Source organism: Schistocerca gregaria, chromosome 6 (genome assembly GCF_023897955.1).
Source record: "Schistocerca gregaria isolate iqSchGreg1 chromosome 6, iqSchGreg1.2, whole genome shotgun sequence".
In the NCBI taxonomy this organism is placed as follows: Eukaryota; Metazoa; Arthropoda; class Insecta; order Orthoptera; family Acrididae; genus Schistocerca; species Schistocerca gregaria.
The window spans coordinates 496,349,070-496,374,848 of NC_064925.1; the positions used below are offsets into that span (position 1 = coordinate 496,349,070).

The 25,779-nt window shown below is 41.1% G+C and overlaps 1 protein-coding gene across 5 annotated transcripts in view; it reads left to right on the forward strand.

Moving 5' to 3' along the window:
- Positions 1–25,779, forward strand: part of LOC126278110 (protein EFR3 homolog cmp44E) — a 96,592-nt gene that overhangs the window by 52,674 nt on the left and 18,139 nt on the right. For all 5 annotated transcript variants that reach the window (XM_049977988.1, XM_049977991.1, XM_049977989.1 and 2 more), the window contains exons 11-14: positions 3,480–3,652; positions 5,217–5,448; positions 5,538–5,666; positions 22,317–22,494. In XM_049977988.1, coding sequence (XP_049833945.1) covers positions 3,480–3,652; positions 5,217–5,448; positions 5,538–5,666; positions 22,317–22,494 — 712 coding nt within the window. The remainder of the gene's footprint in view (positions 1–3,479; positions 3,653–5,216; positions 5,449–5,537; positions 5,667–22,316; positions 22,495–25,779) is intronic.

Sequence of the window (25,779 nt, forward strand, 5' to 3'; positions counted from 1 at the left end):
CAGGACTGGCTCTTCCAAGGCTGTCAGTGGTTCTAATGGAATGTTGTGTACTCCCGGGGCCTTGTTTCGAGTCAGGCCTTTCAGTGCTCTGTCAAACTCTTCACACAGTACCGTATCTCCCATTTCACCTTCATCTACATCCTCTTCCATTTCCATAATATTTTCCTCAAGTACATCACCCTAGTGTAGACCCTCTATATACTACTTCCACCTTTCTCCTTTCCTTTCTTTGCTTAGAACTGGGATTCCATCTGAGCTCTTGATATTCATACAGGTCGTCTTTTCTCCACAGATCTCTTAATTTTCCTGTAGGCAGTATCTATCTTACCTCTAGTGAGATAAACCTCTACATCCTTACATTTGTCCTCTAGCCATCCCTGCTTAGCCATCTTGCACTTCCTGTCAATGTCATTTTTGAGACGTTTGTATTCCTTTTTGCCTGCTTCATTTACTGCATTTTTATATTTTCTCCTTTCATCAATTAAATTCAATATTTCTTCTGTTACCCAAGGATTTCTACTAGCCCTCGTCTTTTTACCTACTTGATCCTCTGCTGCCTTCACTACTTCATCCCTCAAAGCTACCCATTCTTCTTCTATTGTATTTCTTTCCCCCATTCCTGTCAATTGCTCCCTTATGCTCTCCTTGAAACTCCGTACAACCTCTGGTTCTTTTAGTTTATCCAGATCCCATCTCCTTAAATTCCCACCTTTTTGCAGTTTCTTCAGTTTTAATCTACAGGTCATAACCAACAGATTGTGGTCAGAGTCCACATCCGCCCCTGGAAATGTCTTACAATTTAAAACCTGATTCCCAAATCTCTGTCGTACCATTATATAATATATCTGATCCTTCTAGTATCTCCAGGCTTCTTCCATGTATACAGCCTTCTTTTATGATTCTTGAACCAAGTGTTACCTATGATTAAGTTGTGCTCTGTGCAAAATTCTACCAGGTGGCTTCCTCTTTCATTTCTTTGCCCTAGTCCATATTCACCTACTATGTTTCCTTCTCTCCCTTTTCCTACTACCGAATTCCCATCACCCTTGACTATTAAATTTTCGTCTCCCTTCACTATCTGAATAATCTCTTTGATTTGATCTTACATTTCATCAATTTCTTCATCATCTGCAGACCTAGTTGGCATATAAACTTGTACTACTGTATAAGGTGTGGGCTTCGTATCTATCTTGGCCACTATAATGCGTTCACTATGTTGTTTGTAGTAGCTTACCCGCTTTCCTATTTTCCTATTCATTATGAAACCTACTCCTGCATTACCCCTATTTGATTTTGTGTTTATAATCCTGTAGTCACCTGACCAGAAGTCTTGTTCCTCCTGCCACCGAACTTCACTAATTCCCACTATATCTAACTTTAACCTATCCATTTCCCTTTTTAAATTTTCTAACCTACCTGCCCGATTAAGGGATCTGACATTCCACGCTCCGACCCGTAGAATGCCAGTTTTCTTTCTCCTGATAATGACATCCTCCTGAGTAGTCCCCGCCCGGATATCCGAATGGGGGACTATTTTATCTCCGGAATATTTTACCCAATAGGATGCCATCATCATTTAATCATACAGTAAAGCTGCATGCCCCCGGGAAAAATTACGGCTGTAGTTTCCCCTTGCTTTTAGCCGTTCACAGTACCAGCACAGCAAGGCTGTTTTGGTTATTGTTACAAGGCCAGATCAGTCAATCATCCAGACTGTTGCCCCTGCAACTACTGAAAAGGCTGCTGCCCCTCTTCAGGAACCACACGTGTGTCTGGCCTCTCAACAGATACTCCTCCGTTGTGGTTGCACCTACGGTACGGCTATCTGTATCGCTGAGGCACGCAAGCCTCCCCACCAACGGCAAGGTACATGGCTCATGGGGGGGGGGGGGGGGGGGGTCGTATATATGTTGAAAACGGTTTTCAATAAATATTTCTGGATTGGTACAGATAAAGACTAACAGTTCATAAATGCAAATACATGGAATAGTTAAAATTTTTAAACCCCTAAATAAAGGCTGGTGTGACTCTCTAGACTTAATGTTACAAGTGTTTCTAATAATAGTTTTTGAAGAAATAATATTCTATTTATACTCCTTGCAATTCTCCAAAACATTATTCTGTATCTTGCCAATGGCTTCAATATTGCTGTGGTAAACTACTTTTCTAGTGTCACTGTCACTTGCATAGAACAATGTCATCATTGCGAATGCCTTAGACTGTTTAGTTTGTTTGCCCTGTAACTTATATGCAAAGACCAGGATAATTTTTTTGTAAAAATATCCCCAGGAATTTGACAGATTCTGCTTCCTTAGGTTCATGATTTTTATGGTTAATTTGGAAGTCACTTGATGCTGTTTAAACAGTGCTTCCAAAAATGGTTAGCTCTAATGATCCTGAATTTGACACTGAATTCAGGGCTCAGAAAGTGAAGAAGAATGTCATGTTAATTCATTGGAGACTTATAGTAATGACAATTAGCCAGATGAGGGACAAGTGCACGCTCATGACACAAGATAACGACTGTGCTCCTTCCAGCTCCTCCAAGGTTTCCATTTACAGGAAACCATTGTGAAATATGTGAAATACATGGTTTGACTTCACATCTACACAGAAACGAACAAATGACTTGAAGTTTCAGGATAGCCAAAGTGCAGGGGACGAGAATACTTGGGATTTCATTATTGGTGATCTTCAAAAAAATTTTACTCATTATTTAGAGCTTTATGAACTGTATTTATATACCTTTTGTAATTTCAGTCATTAAAGGGTTTTTTGATTAATAAAAAATTACAATTTTTGTTACATAGGATGTAAAAAAAATATCAACGTGTTAAGGGGCTAATGCTGCACTAATTGCTGCTGCAGAGACTGCTCTTTTATAATTCTCACTTTCTAAGTGGAGTTGTATATTTACCTCCATTGGCATTTATTGAGAAATTGGAAGCACATTTATTGCCTCTCACATTCCCTTTAGAGTCCAAGGAACTAAAATCACAATTGAATGCAAGTTCTTTTTGCAATTGATCATTGATAGAGTACTTGCACTTCTTTGACCATGTTGTTGTTGGGAAGTACGGTTATCAATAAAGAAAAACAACTGAACTAATGCAAAACGGCAGTACACCACCCAGCACAAAACAGAACCTGATACAATTTCACACATACAGATGACATATGGTGGTAGAAATAATGTAAGTAGGTATTCTCTGGTAAGAGTAGAATCTCTTTGTCAAACAGTTTTGCCAACTTTGCCAAAACTAATAATAAAATGTATTGGTACAGCTAATATAAGATCTAGTTTGGAATAAATCATTTCATAGTTGTTAAATGCTGTACAAATAGGTGTCCAGAATTAATTCTGAAAAAATTCAGGAAAGAAATTGTAATGATCCAGAAAAAAATGGGAGTGATGGTCACTTTACATAGTGTTTTCTTTATTAGTGCATATATTTATAGTCTATTTTCAATTCTTGCAGGTAGGCACAAAATACCAAACCATTCATTTCAACACAACATTCCCTATGTCATTTCTGGAGCCCCTACTTAGGATGTCATTGGCAGCAGATCCTGATATGAGATTATTGGTACAAAAAATTCTTCATACACTCATTGACAGACACCAAAATCTTGATAAGCTCCTGAAGCCCACGTAAGTACATCTCTGTCAGTGTGCTGGATTCTCATGCTATCAGCTTTTAATAAAATACAGTGTGTATCAAAAAGAATCATCTGATGTAAAAAAAATTCATAACTACAATATTATTTGGGATATGTGCATGAACAACATACTGTCAGAAAGAGCAGACTCTCAAGTTTTACATGGTTCTCACTAGGTAGCAGCAGTGTGTGCCCACTTCAGTTCTTGTAAAAATGGTGCTGGGACAACAGAAAGCATTTTGTGTTCTACATTTTGCTCAGTGTGGGTCAGTAAAAACAGTTTAGCGTGACTTTCGTACTATCTATGGTGTGGGCCCTCCTACAGCACAGAGTATTAGATGATGGCATGAACAATTCTGAGAAATAGGTTGTTTGTGTAAAGGCAAATCTCTAGACCATCCCCTGACATAGGCGTCAAACACATCCACCATAGTTTCACAAGGAGTCCGCGGAAATCCATTCACCAAGCAGCTCGACAGCTCATCATGCCCCCCTGTGTCCACCTGGCATGTGTTGCATCAATGTTTACACATGATTCCATACAAAGACAGTTACTGCAAGCTCCTCATGAAGCTGACAAATGACAGTTCTGTAATTTTGTTCTTGGCAAGATGGAGGATGACAGTTTTCTCCCACACTTAGTGTTTAGTGATGAGACAACATTCCATTTAAATGGACAGGTGAACTGTCATATTGTGAGAATGTGGGGTATGGGACAACGAAATGAAGTTGTACAACATGAGAGGAACACTCCAAAATTTAATGTGTCTTGTGCAGTTTCACAGGAAGAGGTGTATTGTCCATTTTTCTTTGCCGAGAACACTGTAACAGGAAACACATATCTCGATATGCTTAAGAACTTTTTTTTCCCTCAGTTGGAGACTGATTTAAATGACTTCATTAGGGTGGGGCACCGTCACACTGGCATCTGGAAGTGCAGGAATTTTTAAATAAAGAATTACTGAACAACAGTCACACTGGTGAGTCAGCTCTACATTATTGGCCTCCAAGGTTACCGAACCTGAGTGTATGTGGTTTCTTGTGGGAGTTCATAAAAGATTCTGTTTATTTCCCTCCATACCAACAACAATGAATGAAGTGAGACATCACATAACAGCAGCTGTGGAAGCTGTAACTCAAGACATACTCGCTGCAGTGTGGGAACAATCTGAATACCACATTAACATGTGCCATGCATTTCAAGGGGGCATATTGAACTCCTATGAAAAGATATGAAAAAAAATTTTGAGTTTCCCATTCATCAAAAAACAATACTCATTGTATATGTTTATTAGTTTCAGAAATATAGACATGCCAGATTGGATGATTCTTTTTGATACACCCTGTATTTCATTGTATTAACATACAAAGTGGACTCTATGTGACTAACTGACTAAATTGAGTTTTCTCTTTAACTTAATTGAAGTTTAGATTTTTCAAATATGAATTCAGTAAAACTTTGTGCTTATCTTTCGATGATTGCAACCAATCTTATCTAATTTCTTAGTAGTTTCAATGAGCTGAAGCATCTGTATCTGTTTGTTTCTCTGTTCCAGGGTGAACATCTCTGAATTAGAACTTACCTTAGAAAAAAGTTCACGGCCAGATATAATCTTCATAAGGAAACATGGCCATGAAATATATCTAAGTTTGTATGAAAGTTTAGAACAGGCTAACAACACTGTGGAAAATATTGAAGCAGTGTATACAACATTAGCCCTTCTCATAACAGAGCTGGCATCTGAAGAGACTGTCATGGATCTCTTGAGGCTTGTCATAAGCATACAGGTATACAGAAATAATATACCTTTTAGTTTTTATTTATTTTCAATCTTACACAGTATCAACAACTGTGACATAATGTATTTGCCCAATAGGACATGGCTCTTACAAATGGAACCCTGAGTACTGCTCAGAAGTTCAACCTCCATGCAGTGGTTGCTAGTCTTCTTGTTATGATACCTAATGTTGTTCCAATACCTTCACTGAGAGAATATGCAGAAAAAGTAAGTTTTACTTTTTAAAAAAAAATATTTTGCACTTGACAACTATTTCTGATAGCTACACGCATTTATTGTCAGCCAAGAACATTTACTTAGCTTATAATCAGACAGAGAATCTTGAGAAGTGCCTACTTTCCATTTACATTGTCCACTTATCTGCCTTCAAGTTTATGGATATTTGCCAATTGAAAGTAGTTACCTGCTCTTAAAAGTACTTTCAAAGCTATTAATTCAGATCTAAAAGTTTTTTATTCACCTTTGTGATGTAATGGAAATATGTAGAATGTTCTTCTCTTATTTCTTTAGGATGATGTGCATTTGTGTTGTTTGCATGACTGTAACATGTTTTTTTGCAGTGTAGCATTCTGTTCCCATTAGTCTGGGTGAGTGTGGAAATGAAACTTCTCTCAAATAGTACTGATTGACTTCATTCTGTAAACAAATATTTTTGAACCTGTGAGCTGTTTGCTTGAAGTTTTTCTTATTATTTAATTTGTTTTATTTTTTATTCTTTACCTCAGTAATGTCAGACAGCAGGAACCGACACTTCACAGTGAAATTGTGTGTATTGAGTACACACAGAAAGTACACAAGGAGTTGAACAACCTGCCTCAGTAGAATGGTGCTGTTTATGTATCTAATTTTCTAGCTAGTACCAACAGTCCATAAATAAATAAGTCCAAGAACCATCCGGGAATCTCTAGTATTAAATGATAAATAATTGCATAAATATAAATAATGAAAAGAGTGCAACCATTTAAACATCTAGCATTAAACATTTAAATTATAAATTAATTTGTGAGTTCACACCCTGTGTTCATAACTTCAGCTTCTGATGGGATGTGAAATAATGTCTCTGGCTCAAAAATACGTACAAAGGGTCACATGCGACTGGTGCAAAACAGTTCCCTCCTTTAATGCAGAGTTTATAAAAATTATTTTAAGAGCTTATTAACTGCAACATTAAATGAATGTAAGCAGGTGGTTAATTAAATTAGATAACACTGTAGTTTATTCTTTTAAATAAAAATGTTAATTTTGAACAAAAAAAGTCCTTTTTGTGGCTAAAAACTGTTGAGATAGCAATGTGATCTGGCAGCCAATGCACACAGTGTTTCGCTAAACAAAGAACAACCTACACTGATTTCACACACGCGCATGTAACTCATGCTATATTGTGAGTAACAACTTTCCTTTTCCATTGTTTGTAATAAAACTGGTGACTTTTGAATATGTGGCTGTCTATCACTTAGGAGGTAACAAGACCAACTTGTCTGTACTGTGTCTCCACATGAAGTCCTCCCACCACTATCTCACAGTGTGAAGTGTTCACTCCCTCCCAGGATGAAGTGTCCATTTCATCTACAAACAACTCTTCTTGCCTTCCTTCCTGTGTGTTCCTCTACTACCATAGCTATGTATCCTGTCATTGGCTACCAATGTTACTGTCTAAGTACCAACAGCATCATCATAACATAACACAGCATAAAATTTACCATTTTCAAACCATTTGGCTGATTTACATATATGACATCTCATATGAATCATGCAAAAAACATATTAATTTGATATTATGCGATGTATAAATAATGTATTATGTCATTTTAAATTAGAGGTTTGCAACATTTCTAAGTCCATCTTTTCACATCTACTAGATTAAATCACTAGAAATTATAGATATAAATTACTACTAAGGTGCAATGTATGGTCATTTATTTCATCTGTACCCTTTCCTTACCTTTAAAATATAGCTTAGACATTTGCGTAATAATACTGCACAGATGTTACTTTTGCATAATGGGTGTTGGATAAAGATAATGAGATTTCTAATTTTGCATGCCGTGGTGTATTTTAATGTCACCCAATTTATGTGAGCAGAATTTACATCTCATTGTTGGAAATTTTTGGAACATCAATTTTAGCTGTTTTATGTAAGTCCTCAATATGTGCTTGTGTGGGTTTTCTTCCTTACAGAGGCTGCAATAACTTACCTTCACTGCTTGTCACTAATCCTTTCTGCCCAAGCCCAGTAGAATAAGCAGCACTCAGTTATTGGCAGCTGCTCGTTCCTGTTTTCACTCAAAGGTAACTTTTCCAAAGACTTTCCTATATGGAAAGCACTTTACCCATCATGCTAAGCTCCTTCTAGCTGTGCCAGGTGCTCACGGCTAAGTGATACTGAGATAACAACTGTGTAGAACTTGCCTTACTGTAATTTCACAGCACACTCAAAGCCAGCACAGGTATTCACTCTGGTAAGTCCTGTCACAGGCCAAACTTTTCAACAGAAGGCTGCATCATTGTCCAGCACTTAGATATCAAACTTAGGGAAAACTCCTCTTAAAATAATTCCAGGTGCAATTACATTTATGTACAGGAGTAAATGCAGTAACTCACTGTATAGTTTATGTTTAGCCTGTAACTAAAATCAAAACATCACTAAACTTTTGGATGATGTCTTTCTGCAGAGCTAACTAATTCAGAATGCACATACATATGAGAAGTTACCCACCAAATTGGCATACACCACAGTGATGTCAAATGGACATTCAACCACCATCATGAAACATAAAACACTGAAGATGTGCCTGCAATCAGTGCTACTGGCCATAACCTAAAAATCATGGCTCATGAATATTCCAAGGAGAACAGCACACTGCCATCTTGAATGGCTGTGTCAAACCAACAAAATGCATTTATCTCCACATGATCAATTTGGCCTCTAAGTGTCTGTTGCAAACAACAATATATTTCCTCCTCAAATATCATAGTGTGCAACGAAAGTGGATGAAAGAAAACCTGGAATGGAACCTGGATTAGTGGCATCGGATTTTCTTCACCAACGAATCCAGGATTAGTTTGATGCCTGATGTTGTAGAAGAGTGTAGAGGTGGCCAGATACTAACACATGTTAAAGGCACACAGTCTCATTGGTTCAGCAGGGAGGTAGGTCGGTAGGTAGCTTAATCAAGTATTGGACTACTACCATGTATGCATGTCAGGTGCCTCTAATTCCCTACTGAGGATAATTTGATGGCTGCACATTATTGTAACATGATCCTTCAAGCTATGGTACTGCAGCCACCTGATAAACACCTTCCTCTAGAATGACTGAATCAACTGGATGGAACCGTCTGTGGTATCTGCTAACATCAGCCCAATTGAGTACATTTGGGAACAATTGAAACCTGAATCATGTCCTCACAGGGGTCTTCCTCACAAACTGAATGATCTCACAAGGGCTGTCATTGCAGATCAGCATGTTTGAATAGCAGCAGCTTGACAACCTTATAGACAGCATGCCAAGGGCGATTCAGGCATGTTAACAATGCGCAGAACGGAACAACATAGCTTTGAATGTTACCAGGTAGCAGATTTTGATGCCACACATGAAGTTTTAAACTTACTGCTTTATTTTGGTTGTTGTACTGTTTTTACAGGTATAAATAAAAATATGGAAACAGTAAAAACAGAAGACATCATCATACTTAATACACTGTAGGAAAACTGTTGGCATTGAAAACACCTTCCATTCATCGTGGAATGGATAGGTACAGGTCCTGAATGCTTTTCAAGAGAATCTTATACCATTCTTCCTGCAAAATAGTGGCAAGTTCAGGTTATGAGAACGGAAGTGGATAGCGATCACATACCTTTCTCTCCAAAGTAGACCACAAAGGTACAATCAGGTGACTGTGGTGGCCAGGGGAGATGCAACAACTCATCCTCGTGTTCACAAAACCAGTCCTGGATGGTACGAGCAGCATGAACAGAGCCCTGTCATCTTGCAGCACAGCATCACCATTGTGGAATGAACATTGTACCATGTGATGGATCTGATCTTCAAAAAGGGTCACATAATCATAGGAAGTAATGTGACATTGCAGAGAAACCATGGAATACCATGACATGGCTGCCCTAATCATCGCTGACCCCTGCCATGTTTCACTCTTGTGATGTAAACTCTGCCAGGAGCTAGACATGGTGTGACAAAAGACTCATCTGATGAAATGACTTTCTTCCTTTGTTCTGTAATTCACATTTTATGACTTCAGCATCACATTTACCTGTTATGGGCATTTGAATCACTGATTGGTTTTGGGATTCCAGCTCTCCCTGCAATTCCCTGCTTCTGGAGCTCCCATTGCGTAGTTTTGGCACTGGAAGTTTTCATGAGTGTGACATTCATTTCTGCAGTTCCACCTCCCCCCTCCCCCCCTGCAGGTCTGGGGAGATTAGAATAGGCCCGAGGTATTCCTGCCTGTCATAAGAGATGACTAAAATGGTCCCCTGTGGGGTTTGACCTCTACTTTTCAAAATTTTCCCGAAGAGTGAGCAAGTTGGGGAAGGGTGCCTTACATGGTGCATCATATCCATCGTGCATGGAGACCTTTAGCCCACTTTCTCGTGATCACATTGCAGTCCTGATCATTCTCCATCTCTTGGGTGAGGATACCTTCCTGGGTGCGTTTTCCACCATGCACTATGCAGTGTCGCTTTCTGCACCAATGATGACCGTGGACTTCTTTGTACCTCATATCCAGCACGGTAGCCAGTCCGTTGTGATGGCGCCACCATGTACCCTGTTGGTTGTACGCCCTGACAACACAGGGATCGCTCTGCTGATGCCTGTGCTGTTAAGTCCCCACATATCCCAAGGAGTAGATGCCCGTCGCCCTGGGGCATTGGGACTCTCAGCAAAGGCCTTCCTGCCAGGTGGCTTTTGCTGCGGCTGGGTGGTGCCCGCGGGGAGGACTCCTGGTTGGAGTGGGTGGCGTCAGGGCAGATGACTCACAATGAAGTGTACCATGTCATCACTTGCTGGTGCCACCAGCAGTCTCTAAGCATTCCAAGTCTCAGTACAATGCAAGAAAGTACGACCCTAAATCATTTCCCTCCCTGGCCACACCATGGGAGGAATGCTAGGTTAAGGACGACAGTGAACCTTATTCAACCCATTTTCTTGTATGTACGAGAACTAATGGTGACTCCTTTGTTTTGATGAAGCTACAGTTTTTCATAGAGCATTTAGAGGACAAGTTTGGGGAGGTGGAGCGCTTGTCCAAAATGAGATCTGGATTAGTCTTTTTAAAAACAGCATCCTCTGTCCAGTCACGGGTTTTACTCGCTTGTAACAAGTTGGGGGATGTTCCTGTTACCATCACGCCACATAAGAGCTTAAATATGATCTGGGGTATTATATTCCACACGACCTTCTTTTGCAGTCTGGCGATGAGCTTTGCATCAATTTAGAGTAGCGAGGTGTTCATTTCGTCCAGCGTGTCCATCAGGGTCTGAGGGATCATCAGGTTGCCACCGATGCCTTCATCTTGGCCTTCGAAGGTGACATCTTACCCAAGAAGGTCTAGGTGATGGTCTACTGCTGTGATGTCAAGCAGTAGACCTCTCCCTCGATGTGGTGTCGTAAGTGCTGGAAGTTTGTCCATATGTCTTCCCGCTGTACTTTCAGTGTCACATGTCGAGATTGTGGACATCCATCACATCCCAATACTCCATGTGCCTCGCCTCCCATCTGTGTCAGCTGCAGTGAGCATCATTCATCTTGTTCGCCAGACTGCAGGATTTTACAGAAAGAGAGGAAAATCATGGAATAAAAGACTCTGGACCAACTGATCTACACTGAGGCTAAGAGAAAATATGAGCACCTACATCCTGTGGCTATGATCCTCTCATATGTTGCCGTTACAAGAACAGTTGTAGCCCCATCAGTTCTGTGAATTCCAGTCAGCTCTCACCAGAAGGCTACACCTGCCCCCTTGATGGTGGGTAGGTGGGGGGGGGGGGGGGCAATTTCCCCACTGTTGCTCCCACACCATCTACCTCAGCAGCACTGCCCCTCCAACTATCGGGGACACCAGTTCCCACTTCTCAGCCGGAGAAGCGTAAGTCCTTTGGGTCACTCCCTTCCCAGGTTTCTGCTAGTGGGAAAGATGACGCCCACCAGTGGCTGAAGTGCCCAAAAGCAGCTGGTCGTAGGGCTTCACACTCATCCCAGCCATAGAAACCCAAGGAGCAGTGAAAAAGTCCAAAAAGAAGACACCTAAGACCAAGGAAATTGCAGTGGCACCCACACCACCGCTATGCTGCCTACAAGCTCTGCATCTGGGGATGAGGTGGATATTCTGGCGTCTGCTGAGGACCTAAATCTTGCCAGACCCTCAGACACAATGGATATACACTGCTCAGGCAATAAGGCGGTGGCAGCAGGTGACCCTGAGGAGTAAACTGCCTCAATGAATGTTCAATGCCTTCCCAGATCTCACGATGTCATCCTCCAGTGGAATTGTGTTTGTTTTTTCCACCGCTTGGCTGATTTATGGCAGCTGTAAAGTATTACACCTGGTTTCTGTATTGCCCTCCAGGAAACCTGGTTCCCTGCGATGCTGACCCTGCCCTCCGCAGCTATAAGGGATATTACAGGAACCATAGTGACTATAATCGAGTGTCAGGTGGAGTTTGTGTTTATGTCCTAAACTTAGTCTGTAGTGCAACTGTGCCCCTTCAAACCCCTCTTGAAGCTGTGGCTGTCAGAACAAGGGTGACACAGGAAATAACTGTTTGCAATGTATATCTTCCTCCAGATGATGCAGTACCCTTGGATGTATTAGCTGCACTGATTGATCAACTCCCTAAACCTTTCCTACTTTTGGGGTGGCACCATGCTTACTGGGCGGGGCAGAGATGTCGAAACTTTACTGTCTCAGTTCGACTTCTGCCTCTTAATAAATGCTGGGGCCCCCACACATTTCAGTGTGGCTCAGGGTAGTTACTCAGCCATTGATTTATCCATTTGCATCCCAGGACTTCTCCCATCCATCCACTGGAGAGCACATGACGACATGTGTGGTAGTGACCACTTCCCCATCTTCCTGTCACTGCCCCGGCATTAGGCCTATGGACACTTGCCCAGAAGGGCTTTAAACAAGGCAGACTGGGAAACTTTCACGTCTATGGTCACCGTTGACTCTTCCCCCATATGGCAACATCGATGTCGTGGTTGAGCAGGTGACTACAACAATCGTTAATGCAGTGGAAAATGCGATCCCTCGCTCTTTCAGGTGCCCCCGGCGAAAGATGCCACTTGGTGATCATCAGAAGTCGCTGAGACAATTAAGGAGCATCAGCGAACTCTACAGTGGCATAAGTGGCGCCCTTCCCTGGAGCACCTCATAGTCTTTAAGCAGCTCCATGCCCGCGTTCACCAGCATATCAAAAGACAGAAGCAGGAGTGTTCGGAGGGATATGTCTCGACCATTGGATGCCGTACATCACTTTGGCGTGTTATCTACCGACGCAAACACAATTGCCAAGCACTTTGCTGAGCACTGTGCTTGGGCTTCGGCGTCGGAGCATTGCCCTCCAGCCTTTCACACTCTCAAATGGCAGCTGGAAGGGAAAGTCCTCTTGTTCACTACACGCCACAGTGAATCCTGTAATGCCCCATTTACAGAATGGGAGCTCCTCAGTGCCCTTGCGCATTGCCCCGACACAGCTCCTGGGCCAGATTGGATCCACAGTCAGATGATTAAACATCTCTCATCTGATTACAAGCAACATCTCCTCATCATCTTCAACCGGATCTAGTACAATAGCATCTTTCCTTCGCAGTGGCAGGAGAGCAACATCATTCCAGTGCTCAAACCCGGTAAAAACCCGCTTGATGTGGATAACTATTGGCCCATCATCCTCACCCATGTTCTTTGCAAGCTGCTGGAACATATGGTGTGTAGGCGGTTGAGTTGGGTCCTGGAATCATGTGGCCTGCTGGCTCCATGTCAGGGCAGCTTCCGCCAGGGTCACTCTAACACCGATAATCTTGTGTTCCGAGAGTCTGCCATCCGAACAGCCTTTTCCAGATGCCAATACCTTGTTGCCCTCTTTCCATCTTTTTTGATTTACGTAAAGCGTATAACACCACCTGGCGACATCATATCCTTACCACATTATACGAGTGGGGTCTCCGAGGCCCACTCCCGATTTTTATCCAAAATTTCCTGTCGCTTCGTACTTTCCGTTTCCAAGTTGGTGCCTCCCATAGTTTGCCTTATATCCAGGAGAATGGGGTCCTGCAGGGCTTCGTATTGAGTATACCTCTATTTTTAGTGGCCATTAATGGTCTAGCAGCAGCTGTAGGCCTGTCTGTCTCACCGTCTCTGCATGCAGATGACTTCTGCCTTTCGTACTGCTCCACTGGTATTGGTGTTGCTGAGCGGCACCTACAGGGAGTCATCAACAAGGCGCAGTCATGGGCTCTAGCCCACAGTTTCCAGTTCTTGGCCGCAAAGTCGTGTGTTATGCACTTCTGTCAGTGCTGTACCGTTCGTCCAGAACCAGAACTTTACCTTAATGACAATCAATAAACTATAGTGGAAACATACCAATTCTTAGGACTGGTTTTTGATGCCCGATTGACTTGGCTTCCTCACCTCTGTCAGCTTAAGTGGAAGTGCTGGCAGCACCTCAATGCCCTGCGTTGCCTGAGCAACACCAACTGGGGTGCAGATTGCTCTACACTGCTGCACCTCTACAGAGCCCTTGTTCAATTCCGCCTTGACTGCGGGAATCTCGTTTATTGTTCAGCGGCATCCTCAGTGTTGCGTTTACTTGGCCCAGTGCACCACTGTGGTGATCGCCTATCGAGAGGAACTTTTAAAAAGAGTCTGGTGACCAGCATCCTTGTGGAGGCTGGAGTCCCTCCATTGCAGGTTAGTCGTGCGCAATGGGTCTCCAGTTATGTTGCACACATTTGCAGTTCTCCTGCGCATCCAGATTAGCGTCTCCTTTTCCCATCCACAGCAGTTCATCTCGTGCATCGGCTGCCCAGGTCAGGGCTTCCAATTGCAGTTCGTGTGCTTCTAATTGCAGTTCGTGTGTGATCCCTTGTCTCCAAACTGGAGTTCTCTTCTTTACCACTTATCTTCAGGTTCATTCACGAACACCTCCATGGTGTACACCTAGGTCGCGGCTTTGCCCGGACCTTTCACATGGCCCTAAGGACTCAGTTAAACCTGCGACTCTCCGCTCTCACGTCCTCTCGTTTCTCGATATGTCCCGGGGCCACGAAGTGGTTTACACCAATGGCTCAATGGCTGATGGTCACGATGACTTTGCCTATGTTCATGGGGGCATATAGAACAGCACCCCTTGCCAGATGGCTGCAGTGTTTTGGCTGCAGAGCTGGCGGCCATATCTTGTGCTCATAAGCATATCCGCTCATGCCCAGGCGAGTCATTTGTCCTGTGTACTGACTCCTTGAGCAGCCTACAAGCTATCAACCAGTGCTACCCTCCTCATCCTTTGATGGCGACCATCCAGGAGTCCATCTATACCCTGGAACGGTCCAATTGTTCAGTGATGTTTGTCTGGACCCCAGGTCACGTAGGAATTCCAGGCGACGAACTTGCCGACAGGCTGGCCAAACAGGCTACACAGAAACTGCTTATGGAGATCATCTTCTCTGAAACTGACCTGTGTTCAGTATTACGCCACAAGGTTTAGTGGCTTTGAGAGACCGAATGGCATAACCTGAGTACACACAACAAGCTGTATGGCATTAAGGAAACTATGAATGTGTATAAGACGTCTGTGCATGCCTCTCGCAGGGACTCTGTGGTTGTCTGTCAGATCCACATTGGCCATACCTGGCTGACACATGGTTACCTCCTGCATCACAAGGACCCACCTCGGTGTCGCTGTGGCTCACGAATGACAGTCATCTATCTCTTGCTGGACTGCCCACTTTTACAGCGGGCTTTTAACCTTCCCAGCACCCTACCTTTGTTGTTGGGTGACAATGCCTCAACAGCAGCTTTAGTTTTATTCATGAGGGTGAGTTTTATCATTTGCTCTAAGTTTTAGCACATGTCCTTTGTCCCTGTGTTTCCTCCACCCTAGTGGGTTCAGGGTGGGGGTTTTAATGTGTTGCAGAGTGCCTGCCATTTCCTTTTTATCCTCATGGTCAGCAGCCATGGTAACCTTCTTTCTTGTTTTAACCTCTTCTATCTGTTTCTTGTCCCTTCGTGGTTTTCTTGCCCCTTTTGTCCATTGAAGTGTTTGTTGCCCTTGAGTTCTCATGGTTTTTCCTTTCATTCTGTTTTGTGTTGTCTCATTGTCTTGTTGTCACCCTTGTGGCATTGTTTCCTTCGGAACAAGGGACCGATGTCCTCGTAGTTTGATCCCTTCCCCCCTCTTTTAAACCAACCAACCAATCTGCAGTGACTTTTGCAACTGTAGTCATAAATGTCCTGATTGACCATCTATCACGATCACTCGACACACATTTTCGGTCTAGCTGTGACATGATGATTTTCCACTTTTCCTGTGTGTGGTATAAATCTTTGATACAATGGCTCCTGAAACACAACATTTTGGTTATGTTGATTACAGAACCACCCACCTTAGGAACACCAACAATTTGACCTTGTCCAAATTCACTTATGTCCAACATAATGCACCACAATTACACTGAACATTGTTCTGACCATGACTGACACTTGCAACGTGTTGAGGATGTAGTGCAGGTGCCATTCACAGACAAATACATCAGCGCAACCTGTGGCTTGGCTAGCAATTCCATTTATGTTCAGTGTTTCCATATTTTTGTCCAACTGCTGTATTTAACAGTTGTTGTTGTTGTTGTTGTGGTCTTCAGTCCTGAGACTGGTTTGATGCAGCTCTCCATGCTACTCTATCCTGTACAAGCTTCTGCATCTCCCAGTACCTACTGCAACCTACATCCTTCTGAATCTGCTTAGTGTATTCATCTCTTGGTCTCCCTCTATGATTTTTACCCTCCACGCTGCCCTCCAATACTAAACTGGTGATCCCTTGATGCCTCAGAACATGTCCTACTAACCAATCCCTTCTTCTAGTCAAGTTGTGCCACAAACTTCTCTTCTCCCCAATCTTATTCAATACTTCCTAATTAGTTATGTGATCTACCCATCTAATCTTCAGCATTCTTCTGTAGCACACATTTCGAAAGTTTCTATTCTCTTCTTGTCCAAACTACTTATTGTCCATGTTTCACTTCCATACATGGCTACACTCCATACAAATACTTTCAAAACCGCCTTCCTGACACTTAAACCTATACTCGATCTTAACAAATTTCTCTTCTTCAGAAATGCTTTCCCTGCCATTGCCAGTCTACATTTTATATCCTCCATACTTCGACCATCATCAGTTATTTTGCTCCCCAAATAGCAGAACTCCTTTACTACTTTAAGCGTCTCATTTCCTAATCTAATTCTCTCAGCATCACCCTACTTAATTCGACTTCATTCTATTATCCTTGTTTTGCTTTTGTTGATGTTCATCTTATATCCTCCTTTCAAGACACTATCCATTCCGTTCAACTGCTCTTCCAAGTCCTTTGCTGTCTCTGACAGAATTGCAATGTCATTGGCGAACCTTAAAGTTTTTATTTCTTCTCTGTGGATTTTAATACCTACTCTGAATTTTTCTTTTGTTTCCTTTACTGCTTGCTCAATATACAGATTGAATAACATCGGGGAGAGGCTACAACCTTCTCTCACTCCCTTCCCAACCACTGCTTCCCTTTCATGTCCCTCGACTCTTGTAACTACCATCTGGTTTCTGTACAAATTGTAGATAGCTTTCACTCCCTGATTTTACCCCTGCCACCTTCAAAATTTGAAAGAGAGTGTTCCAGTCAACATTCTCAAAAGCTTTCTCTATGTCTACAAATGCTAGGAACGTAGGTTTGCCTTTCCATAATCTAGCTTCTAAGATAAGTCGTAGGGTCAGTATTGCCTCACGTGTTCAAATATTTCTACGGAATCCAAACTGATCTTCCCCAAGGTCGGCTTCTACTAGTTTTTCCATTCATCTGTAAAGAATTCGTGTTAGTATTTTGCAGCTGTGGCTTATTAAACTGATAGTTCGGTAATTTTCACATCTGTGAACACCTGCTCTCTTTGGGATTGGGATTATTTTATTCTTCTTGAAGTCTGAGGGTATTTAGCCTGTCTCGTGTATCTTGCTCACCAGATGGTAGAGTCTTGTCAGGAGTGGCTCTCCCAAAGCTGTCAGTAGTTCTAATGGAATGTTGTCTACTCCCGGGGCCTTATTTCAACTCAGGTCTTTCAGTGCTCTGTCAAACTCTTCACACAGTATCGTATCTCCCATTTCATCTTCATCTACATCCTCTTCCATTTCCATAATATTATCCTCAAGTACATTGCCCTTGTATAGACCCTCTATATACTCCTTCCATCTTTCTGCTTTTCCTTCTTTGCTTAGAACTGTGTTTCCATCTGAGCTCTTGATATTCATACAAGTGGCTCTCCTTTCTCCAAAGGTCTCTTTAATTTTCCTGTAGGCAGTATCTATCTTACCCCTAGTGAGATAAGCCTCTACATCCTTCCATTTGTCCTGTAGCCATCCCTACTTAGCCATTTTGCACTTATGTAGATCTCATTTTTGAGACGTTTGTGTTCCTTTTTGCCTGCTTTGTTTACTGCATTTTTATATTTTCTCCTTTCATCAATTAAATTCAATATTTCTTCTATTACCCAAGAATTTCTACCAGCCCTCGTCTTTTTACCTATTTGATCCTCTGCTGCCTTCACTACTTCATCCCTCAGAGCTACCCATTTTTCTTCTGCTGTATTTCTTTCCCCCAATCCTGTCAGTTGTTCCCTTATGCTCTCCCTGAAACTCTGTACAACCTCTGGTTCATTCAGTTTATCCAGGTCCCATCTCCTTAAATTCCCACCTTTTTGCAGTTTCTTCAGTTTTAATCTACAGTTCATAACCAATAGATTGTGGTCAGAGTCCACATCTGCCCCTGGAAATGTCTTACAATTTAAAAGCTCGTTCCTAAATCTCTGTCTTACAATTATATAATTCCCAGGCGGCTTCCTCTTTCGTTTCTTACCCCCAATCCATATTCACCTACTACGTTTCCTTCTCTCCCTTTTCCTACTACCGCATTCCAGTCACCCATGAGTATTAAATTTTCATCTCTCTTCACTGTCTGAATAATTTCTTTTATTTCATCATCCATTTCTTCACTTTCTTCGTCATCTGCAGAGCTATTTGGTATATAAACTTGTACTAGTGTGGTAGGCGTGGGCTTCGTATCTATCTTGGCCACAATAATGCGTTCACTATGCTGTTTGTAGTACCTCACCCGCATTCCTATTTAACAGTAAGGTTACTTTTTTAAATTACATAAGGGCTGTTTATTAATTCTCTGCCTTTCTTGAATCCAAGCCAACATATGTAACAAAAAAGGCAAAGGAATTCAATAATCTGTCTCAAGTTCAATCTGTATTTTGCTGCAGATCTAGGTTTCAGCTGGGGAATAGCTCTTCTCAATGCATTTAAACTGAGTCATATAGACTCGTCAAGCTTGTGACAAAACATGTTGCTATACGACTTGAACATGTACATAATCGGATTAGAATCTGGCTGTCTACATGTGAAAATTGTATAGTAAAGTTTTGCCAGAAGTTTGATGAATCTACATGGCTTGGTTTAAATGCACTGAGGATGACTATTCACCATCTAATGGTGATGCTGAGTCACAGAGAGGCAGAACAAAAATACTGTATGGAAGTTAGATTTTGGCCAACAAGGTCTTTATACCAGCTTTTCAAATTTATACTTGTTCATTCAAGTTCCGAAAGAACAGACATAACATATAATTGAAGTGAGGACAGCCAGTGATCTCTTCAGTGCTAATGCACACCTGGCTCAGTCTCTTACAGGAGTCAGAAAAATGCCACGAATAATGAGCATAATGGGCAAGAGGCATTATATTAGTAGCGTGTGGATAAGTTAAGACTTTGGGTCTGATGGGAGATGTGCTAGGGTAGTCCACACATCTGTGATGACTGATGTGTCAGGACGGCACAGTGCTCAGCACCTCTCTCTAGTATGCAGGAGAGCCTGGTGGGACTCCCGGTCTCGCTTAAATTTTCAACATGCCCCATTGATATAATCAGTGCACACTCACTGCCAATGTCTGTAATTCCTTCGTGTCTTAAATAAACAATGTAGTCAAAATTTGATCCCCATCCTGTGCAACACTCTCCTTAATGTGTCAACACACCATAGTAATTCAGTTCTTTACCTGCTTGCTGTGAGGAGCTTTATTGCAGACTGGATTCTCTTCTCCACTGAGTAGAAATGCCTTACAGTATCTCATATCACATCGCCACTGGAACAATTGCAGTGAAACTTGTATTATGTTGATCTTTGATGCCTTTTGCCAGGAATTTAAAGAGAGGGTTCACTGGTAGAAATTACCTCCCTTTGAATTTTTATAGTAATTCTTCCATGTAAGTAAAGCTGTCATCACCTGTAAGGTTGATTTGAACAACACAGTCCTATACTAGGCATTGTGCTATTAGAAGTGGTATGTCATTGCCTTCTTCCAATATGGATTCCAAATCACAGTGAAACTTGGCATTTTTCATATTCAAAAACATTGACAAAAATGAATGAAACACATAATGACAGATAAAAATCCTGTCTGTCCAGGGATCTAACATGAGACCTATGCATCTGTACTCTGGTATAATACCGCTGAGCTACTGTGGTATTCTGTTATTACAGATATGCCAGCATAATTTAAAGCATGCTGACTGCTTTGACTAGATACACTGACACAAAAAATGCTTTACATCAATTGCTTATTCCATTAGCCTTAACTGTTATTTCCCTTGCAAGCTGAAAAACACAACACTGAATGTGAGGAATTGATATTTTCCCACTCTTGTAGCACTTATTGTTGTACCTTTTGTTTTACCCCTTTCAACCACACATTTGCAGGATCTATCTGTGATAATCATTATCAGTTTTCTGGAGTAAACATGCCACTAAGTCCTGAGGATTTCGCAACTTCTTTTGCTGTAGTGGAAGATAGTCATAGTATGGATTACATTTCAAAAGTGTTGATTACTACACCTTCCACAGTTTTCAGAACCATTAGAAGGTACAGGGAAACTGGAGCCCATGTAAAGAAACCAGTATCAGGCCTGAAAAGAGCCACACCAGCAAGAGACAATCACTTCTTTCATATTTTAAGTTCTACACAAACATCACACCATCGCCACTAAACTACAAAACTGCAGAAATCACCAGAGGGCATCGCATAGCTTGACTACATTTTGCAAGGGAATACCGCGGTTAAATAGTACGATGATGGGAACAAGTGTTGGTCACTGATAAGTTGTGATTTGCCTGCCATCATTGGACAGTACAGAGAGAGAGTGAAGAAAGCTAGGGGAAAGTAATTCCTCTTGCACATTCCCATCCAGGATGACGGCGTGGGTGGGAATTACTTTGACTGCAAGGACAGATTTGGTCTTTGTGGAGCAAGGGAGCCTTGAAGCACTTCAGTGTATGGAGTAAATCCTTCTGGAGCATGTTGTGCCTTTTGTGTAATTTATTGGTGATGGTTTGACATGAATGCATGACCACGTATGCCCACCCGTTGTGAGAATTGTGCAAGAATTCTTGGATGAAGTGAGATACGTGCTGTGGCTTAGCCCACTCAAAGTCCTCATTTGAATCCTATTGAACGAATGTGGGACCAGCGGGGTAGAAGGTACTCTCGTCATTCTGAGACCTTACAGGACCTAAGGTGGCCCTCAAGAGGAAGACTTTCGAAGATGCAAAGAGAAATCTGTAAATTGAAGTATAAAAATCCAAACGAGAGTTTCATTACCTTCAGGAATGTCCTCAAAATTTGCTTGAAATTTCAATCCATACAAGTTGCATCCATATCTGTGACTTAATTTGTTTATAATCTTTTTTCCATTGTTCCACCTAGATGGGAGTGTACCACAATATTTTATCATGAAATAGTAGATTAGTGCCATTAAAGGGACTGGGCTTTAAAAAAAATAAATAAATGTTTAGGAAACTGAAGTGCTTCTGTTTCTTTGCCTAGCTATCTGATCACATGATTTTATAATATTTCTTGTTATTTCCTATACTCACCATTACTCATCTGTCCCTTCTTGTGATCTGACATCCTTGTCACGACATTGTGGAGCCAGATGAAATAATACTGGTGAACACTGATTTGCTAATTACTGAAATAAGCTCTTTTCTTTGCAAATGAGAAGCAACACAGCAGTCACACAGATATAAATAACTAGGTAATATAATGCACAAATGAAATAAAACTGGAGAGCTTACACAGAGAACTACAGAACATAGCACAAAATGCTGAGAATGACGTCTGGTAGTAAGGCAAAATTTTTTATACGCCCAGTACTGCTGACCGTAGGTAGCCATGGGGGTTGGAACAGAGCAGTGAGAAGGACTTTTCCCGTACACCCCCATCCCAACCCGTACTGGCACTCTTCAGCCTGCTATGGGTTCTTTCCATAAAAGAACCATCATCTATAAAATAATCATTAACGAATTCTGTTGAACCACATCCCACTCTCAAAAACATTTGACAATTTCATAGTACATACAGTGATAATAGATGTCAGGTAAAGTACGTATATTTAAATTTTCCACCAAATTGTTTGATTTATTTATCAAATTCCAAACCCTGCAGGTAGATGTATTTGTAAATGTTTTACATATGTTCAATATGTAATATTTGGTCATTAATGATCAGCTTTAATGTGAATAATTTGTCAGATCATCATCTTACGACAAACTATGGCTCCTTACCTGTTACCGGAGTTGTTGGCAAGGTATGATGTGGAGCCAGGCCCTATACCAGCAGAGCTGTTGGTTGACCAGGCAGTGGTTGCTGAGAAGCTCAGGAATGCAGGCATGGATGCTACACGGCTCCAGTCAGCCGCGCCTTTTGCAGGTATGCAACTGTGGCCAACTAAACTAGAGTATAGAGAAATTCTTTGGATTGGACTGGCTGCCTATGTACATCAGAGAATGACATTGTTCAGCTTTGAGTCTTTGCCATTTTAAGTAGTATCATTGCTCATCATGAACTGGATAAAAGTCAGAGCAATAAGTCTTAACATGAGAAGTAGGTAATTATTCCTGTGCATTATTATAAGCAAGAAGTCAGTTATAAAAAAATGTAAGTGGTGACTGCCCTATTCACACTTTCACTTACGGCATGGAGGAATGTATACTACAATTAATGATTGTATTGGTGAGAAATTTTCACCATTCTCCTCTATGCAGTTCAGAACTGGAATGTTAATAACTTTATTCATCAACAGATTTCAATCAAAAGCTAACTCTTCAAGTATACTGGTGCTTATAGGGGTAGATTGACATGCTGTGTGCAGTGCTCTTGTGTATAAAAATATAGCTGGCAGTATCAAAATCGGTGTTACACTATTCTTTTATGACCCATTGTTGTCATTGATACCAAGTGATTATAATTAAAGTGCAGCTACTCACAGAGCTCCAGTGTGGGCTGCAGTTTTCGTATGGTAGCTAAACTTGGTAGATATTCTAATGCATTAATGCGAGACTGATTTTCACTGGAAAATAATTGGTTCCAATTTTGTCCACTAGGTGCAAATCTGGCACTGTAAATGCAACAGCAAAGTTATATAGAAATGTTTCCATAGGTAATGGATTAGGAACTGAACGTGAGCAGAAAATGTCAAGCTAGTGAGAAAGGCATAATGTTGATTTTATTATTAACTGCTACTTACACAATTTCATTTGTTTAGTGTGAGCACTCGATGTGGCAACAAGGTGCTGTACAGTGCCAGATTTTCACCTGATGGCCAAAATTGGAACTAATTTTTTTAATTCATAAATCAGTCCCACATTAACACATTAGGCTGTCTATCGAGTTTCACTGCCATGCGATAATTAGAGCCCATGCTGGACCTCCGTGTTAACTGCACTTTAATTAAAACAACCCGGTAAAATGCACACACATCAAGAGCGTTGTGATAATACTGAATTTGGACTACATTGTTAGTTTCTTTGATTTGTCTATATGCAAATATTGTCAGCATTCCTTCGGGTGAAAGGAATGTTGGACTTATGGAAGGATACAGATCTGGAGAATCAGATTATCTAGTGGGATGCTTTATATTTTAAAGCTAGAAGTGTTTTAATGTTAGTTTACGGTTTCTTACTTTTTGACCGACCCTTACTCTGTGTTTTTGCAATAATGATTGACTTTATACCTTGTGTTATTTAAGAATTACTCTTTTAACAACCCTTTTTAAGTATGCTAGCTCTCATGGTCTCATCAATCTATTTTTTTTTTTTTTTTTTTTTTTTTTTTTTTTTTTTTTTTTTTTTTGTAGCAAATCTCTGTTAGACAATTATTATTTGAGTACATTGTTACTTTTTTTCTAAGTGTACACTTGGTTTTTGGTCCACAGTGAACAGCATTGGGAGACTTGTCAGTAAAATTGCAATAGAATAGTTTTAGTCCAGAGGAACAATAAGATTCATAAGTATCACATCTCCCCATGAACAATGGAGCATGTTAGCATGGGGTGGCTTCTGCACCTCAGTAATACAGCCAGCCATACCATAGGTGTAATCACATTGAAGATTATCTATCAAGAGCACAGACAGACCTATGATTCATGAAGATTGGTGGCAGCCTTTTCAGTCAAGGACACATAGACGCTCTTATTTTCAGTAGATGCAGGGACCAGGGACGACAGTCTGGATATTTGACTTATATGGCATTGTAACATTAGCTAAAATGGCCCCATTGTCTTGGTACTGTGACAGCTGAAAGCAAGAGGAAACTACAGTCATTAAATTTCCTGAGGGCCAGCAGCTCTGTTCAATGATGGCATCCTTCTGAGGAAAATATTTTTGTGGTAAAATAGTCCTTCCTTCAGATCTCTGGGCAGGAACTGCTTAGAAGGATGTTGGCATCAGAAAAATAAACCAGGTATTCTAGAAATAGGAGCTTGGATATTAGATCCCGTAATCAGGTAAGTAGATTAGAGAACTTGAAAAGAGAAATGGATAGGTTGAAGTTAGATAAAGGGAGCTCTAGTGAAGGGCAGTGGTAGGAAGAACAGGATTTCTGTTCAGGCGAGTGCTTGATAATCAACACAGAATCGAATAGGCATAATATGGGAACAGGTCAGATAATTAATAAGAAAATGGGGATGTGGGAGAATTACTATGAACGGCCTCATGATAGACATAAAGCCAAGACCCACCACAGTAGTGCAAGTATGTATGCATAACAGCCATATAGGTGATGAAGAGGTTTAAAAAATGAATGGGATAAGATAAATTATTCAGTATTTTAAGGGAAATGGAAATTTAAATGTAATGGGGGACTGGAATTTGATAGGAAGAGAAAGGAGGGAGGGAAAACATAATGGAAGAACGTAGAGAGGGGGGGGGGGGATGAGCAATCAAAGGGGAAGCCACATGGTAGAATGTTACACAGGCACAATTTAACACTTACTTTAACAATCATACAAGAAAACATGGAGACACTAGAAAATTTCAAATAGAGTATTTAATAAGTAATATATAGATTACTTAATGCTAAGACAGAAATTTCAAAATCAGATTTGGAAACTGGTTGTGTGATAATAAAAGAACTTTACAACTGAATATTTTCAACCTCTGGTATAATGCTCAGTTGCAGATGTTCCTCCAACAGGATTGTTTTATAATAACTTTTTGGTTATGAGTTGCAGATTAAAACTGAAGAAATCCCAAAAAGGCAAGCAAATTAAGATGAGACCTGAATAAATTGTAAGAACCAGTGATCATTGAGAATTTCAAAGGGAGCACCAGGCAGTAATTGAAAAGAAATAGAATTGAAGATGAATGGGTAGCTTTGAGAGATTAAATAGGGAAATGAGCAGAGGATCAAATAAGCAAAAAGACAAGTCTGATGAAAAGCAAGAGGAAGGACATGAAGATTACATGGAAGTTGTGGTACTGTGTGAAGAATTTGACAGAGCACTGAAAGACAAGTCAAGGAGAGGCACCTGGAGTAGACGGCATTCCCTAAGAAGTATTCCACCTAGTATGCCAGGTATGTGAGACAGGCAAAATACCCTGACTTCAAGAAGAATGTAATAATTTCAATTCCAAAGAAGGCAAGTATTGACAGTTGTGACTATTACTGAACAATAGTAAGTCATGGCTGAAAGGCACTCTAAACATTTACAGAAGA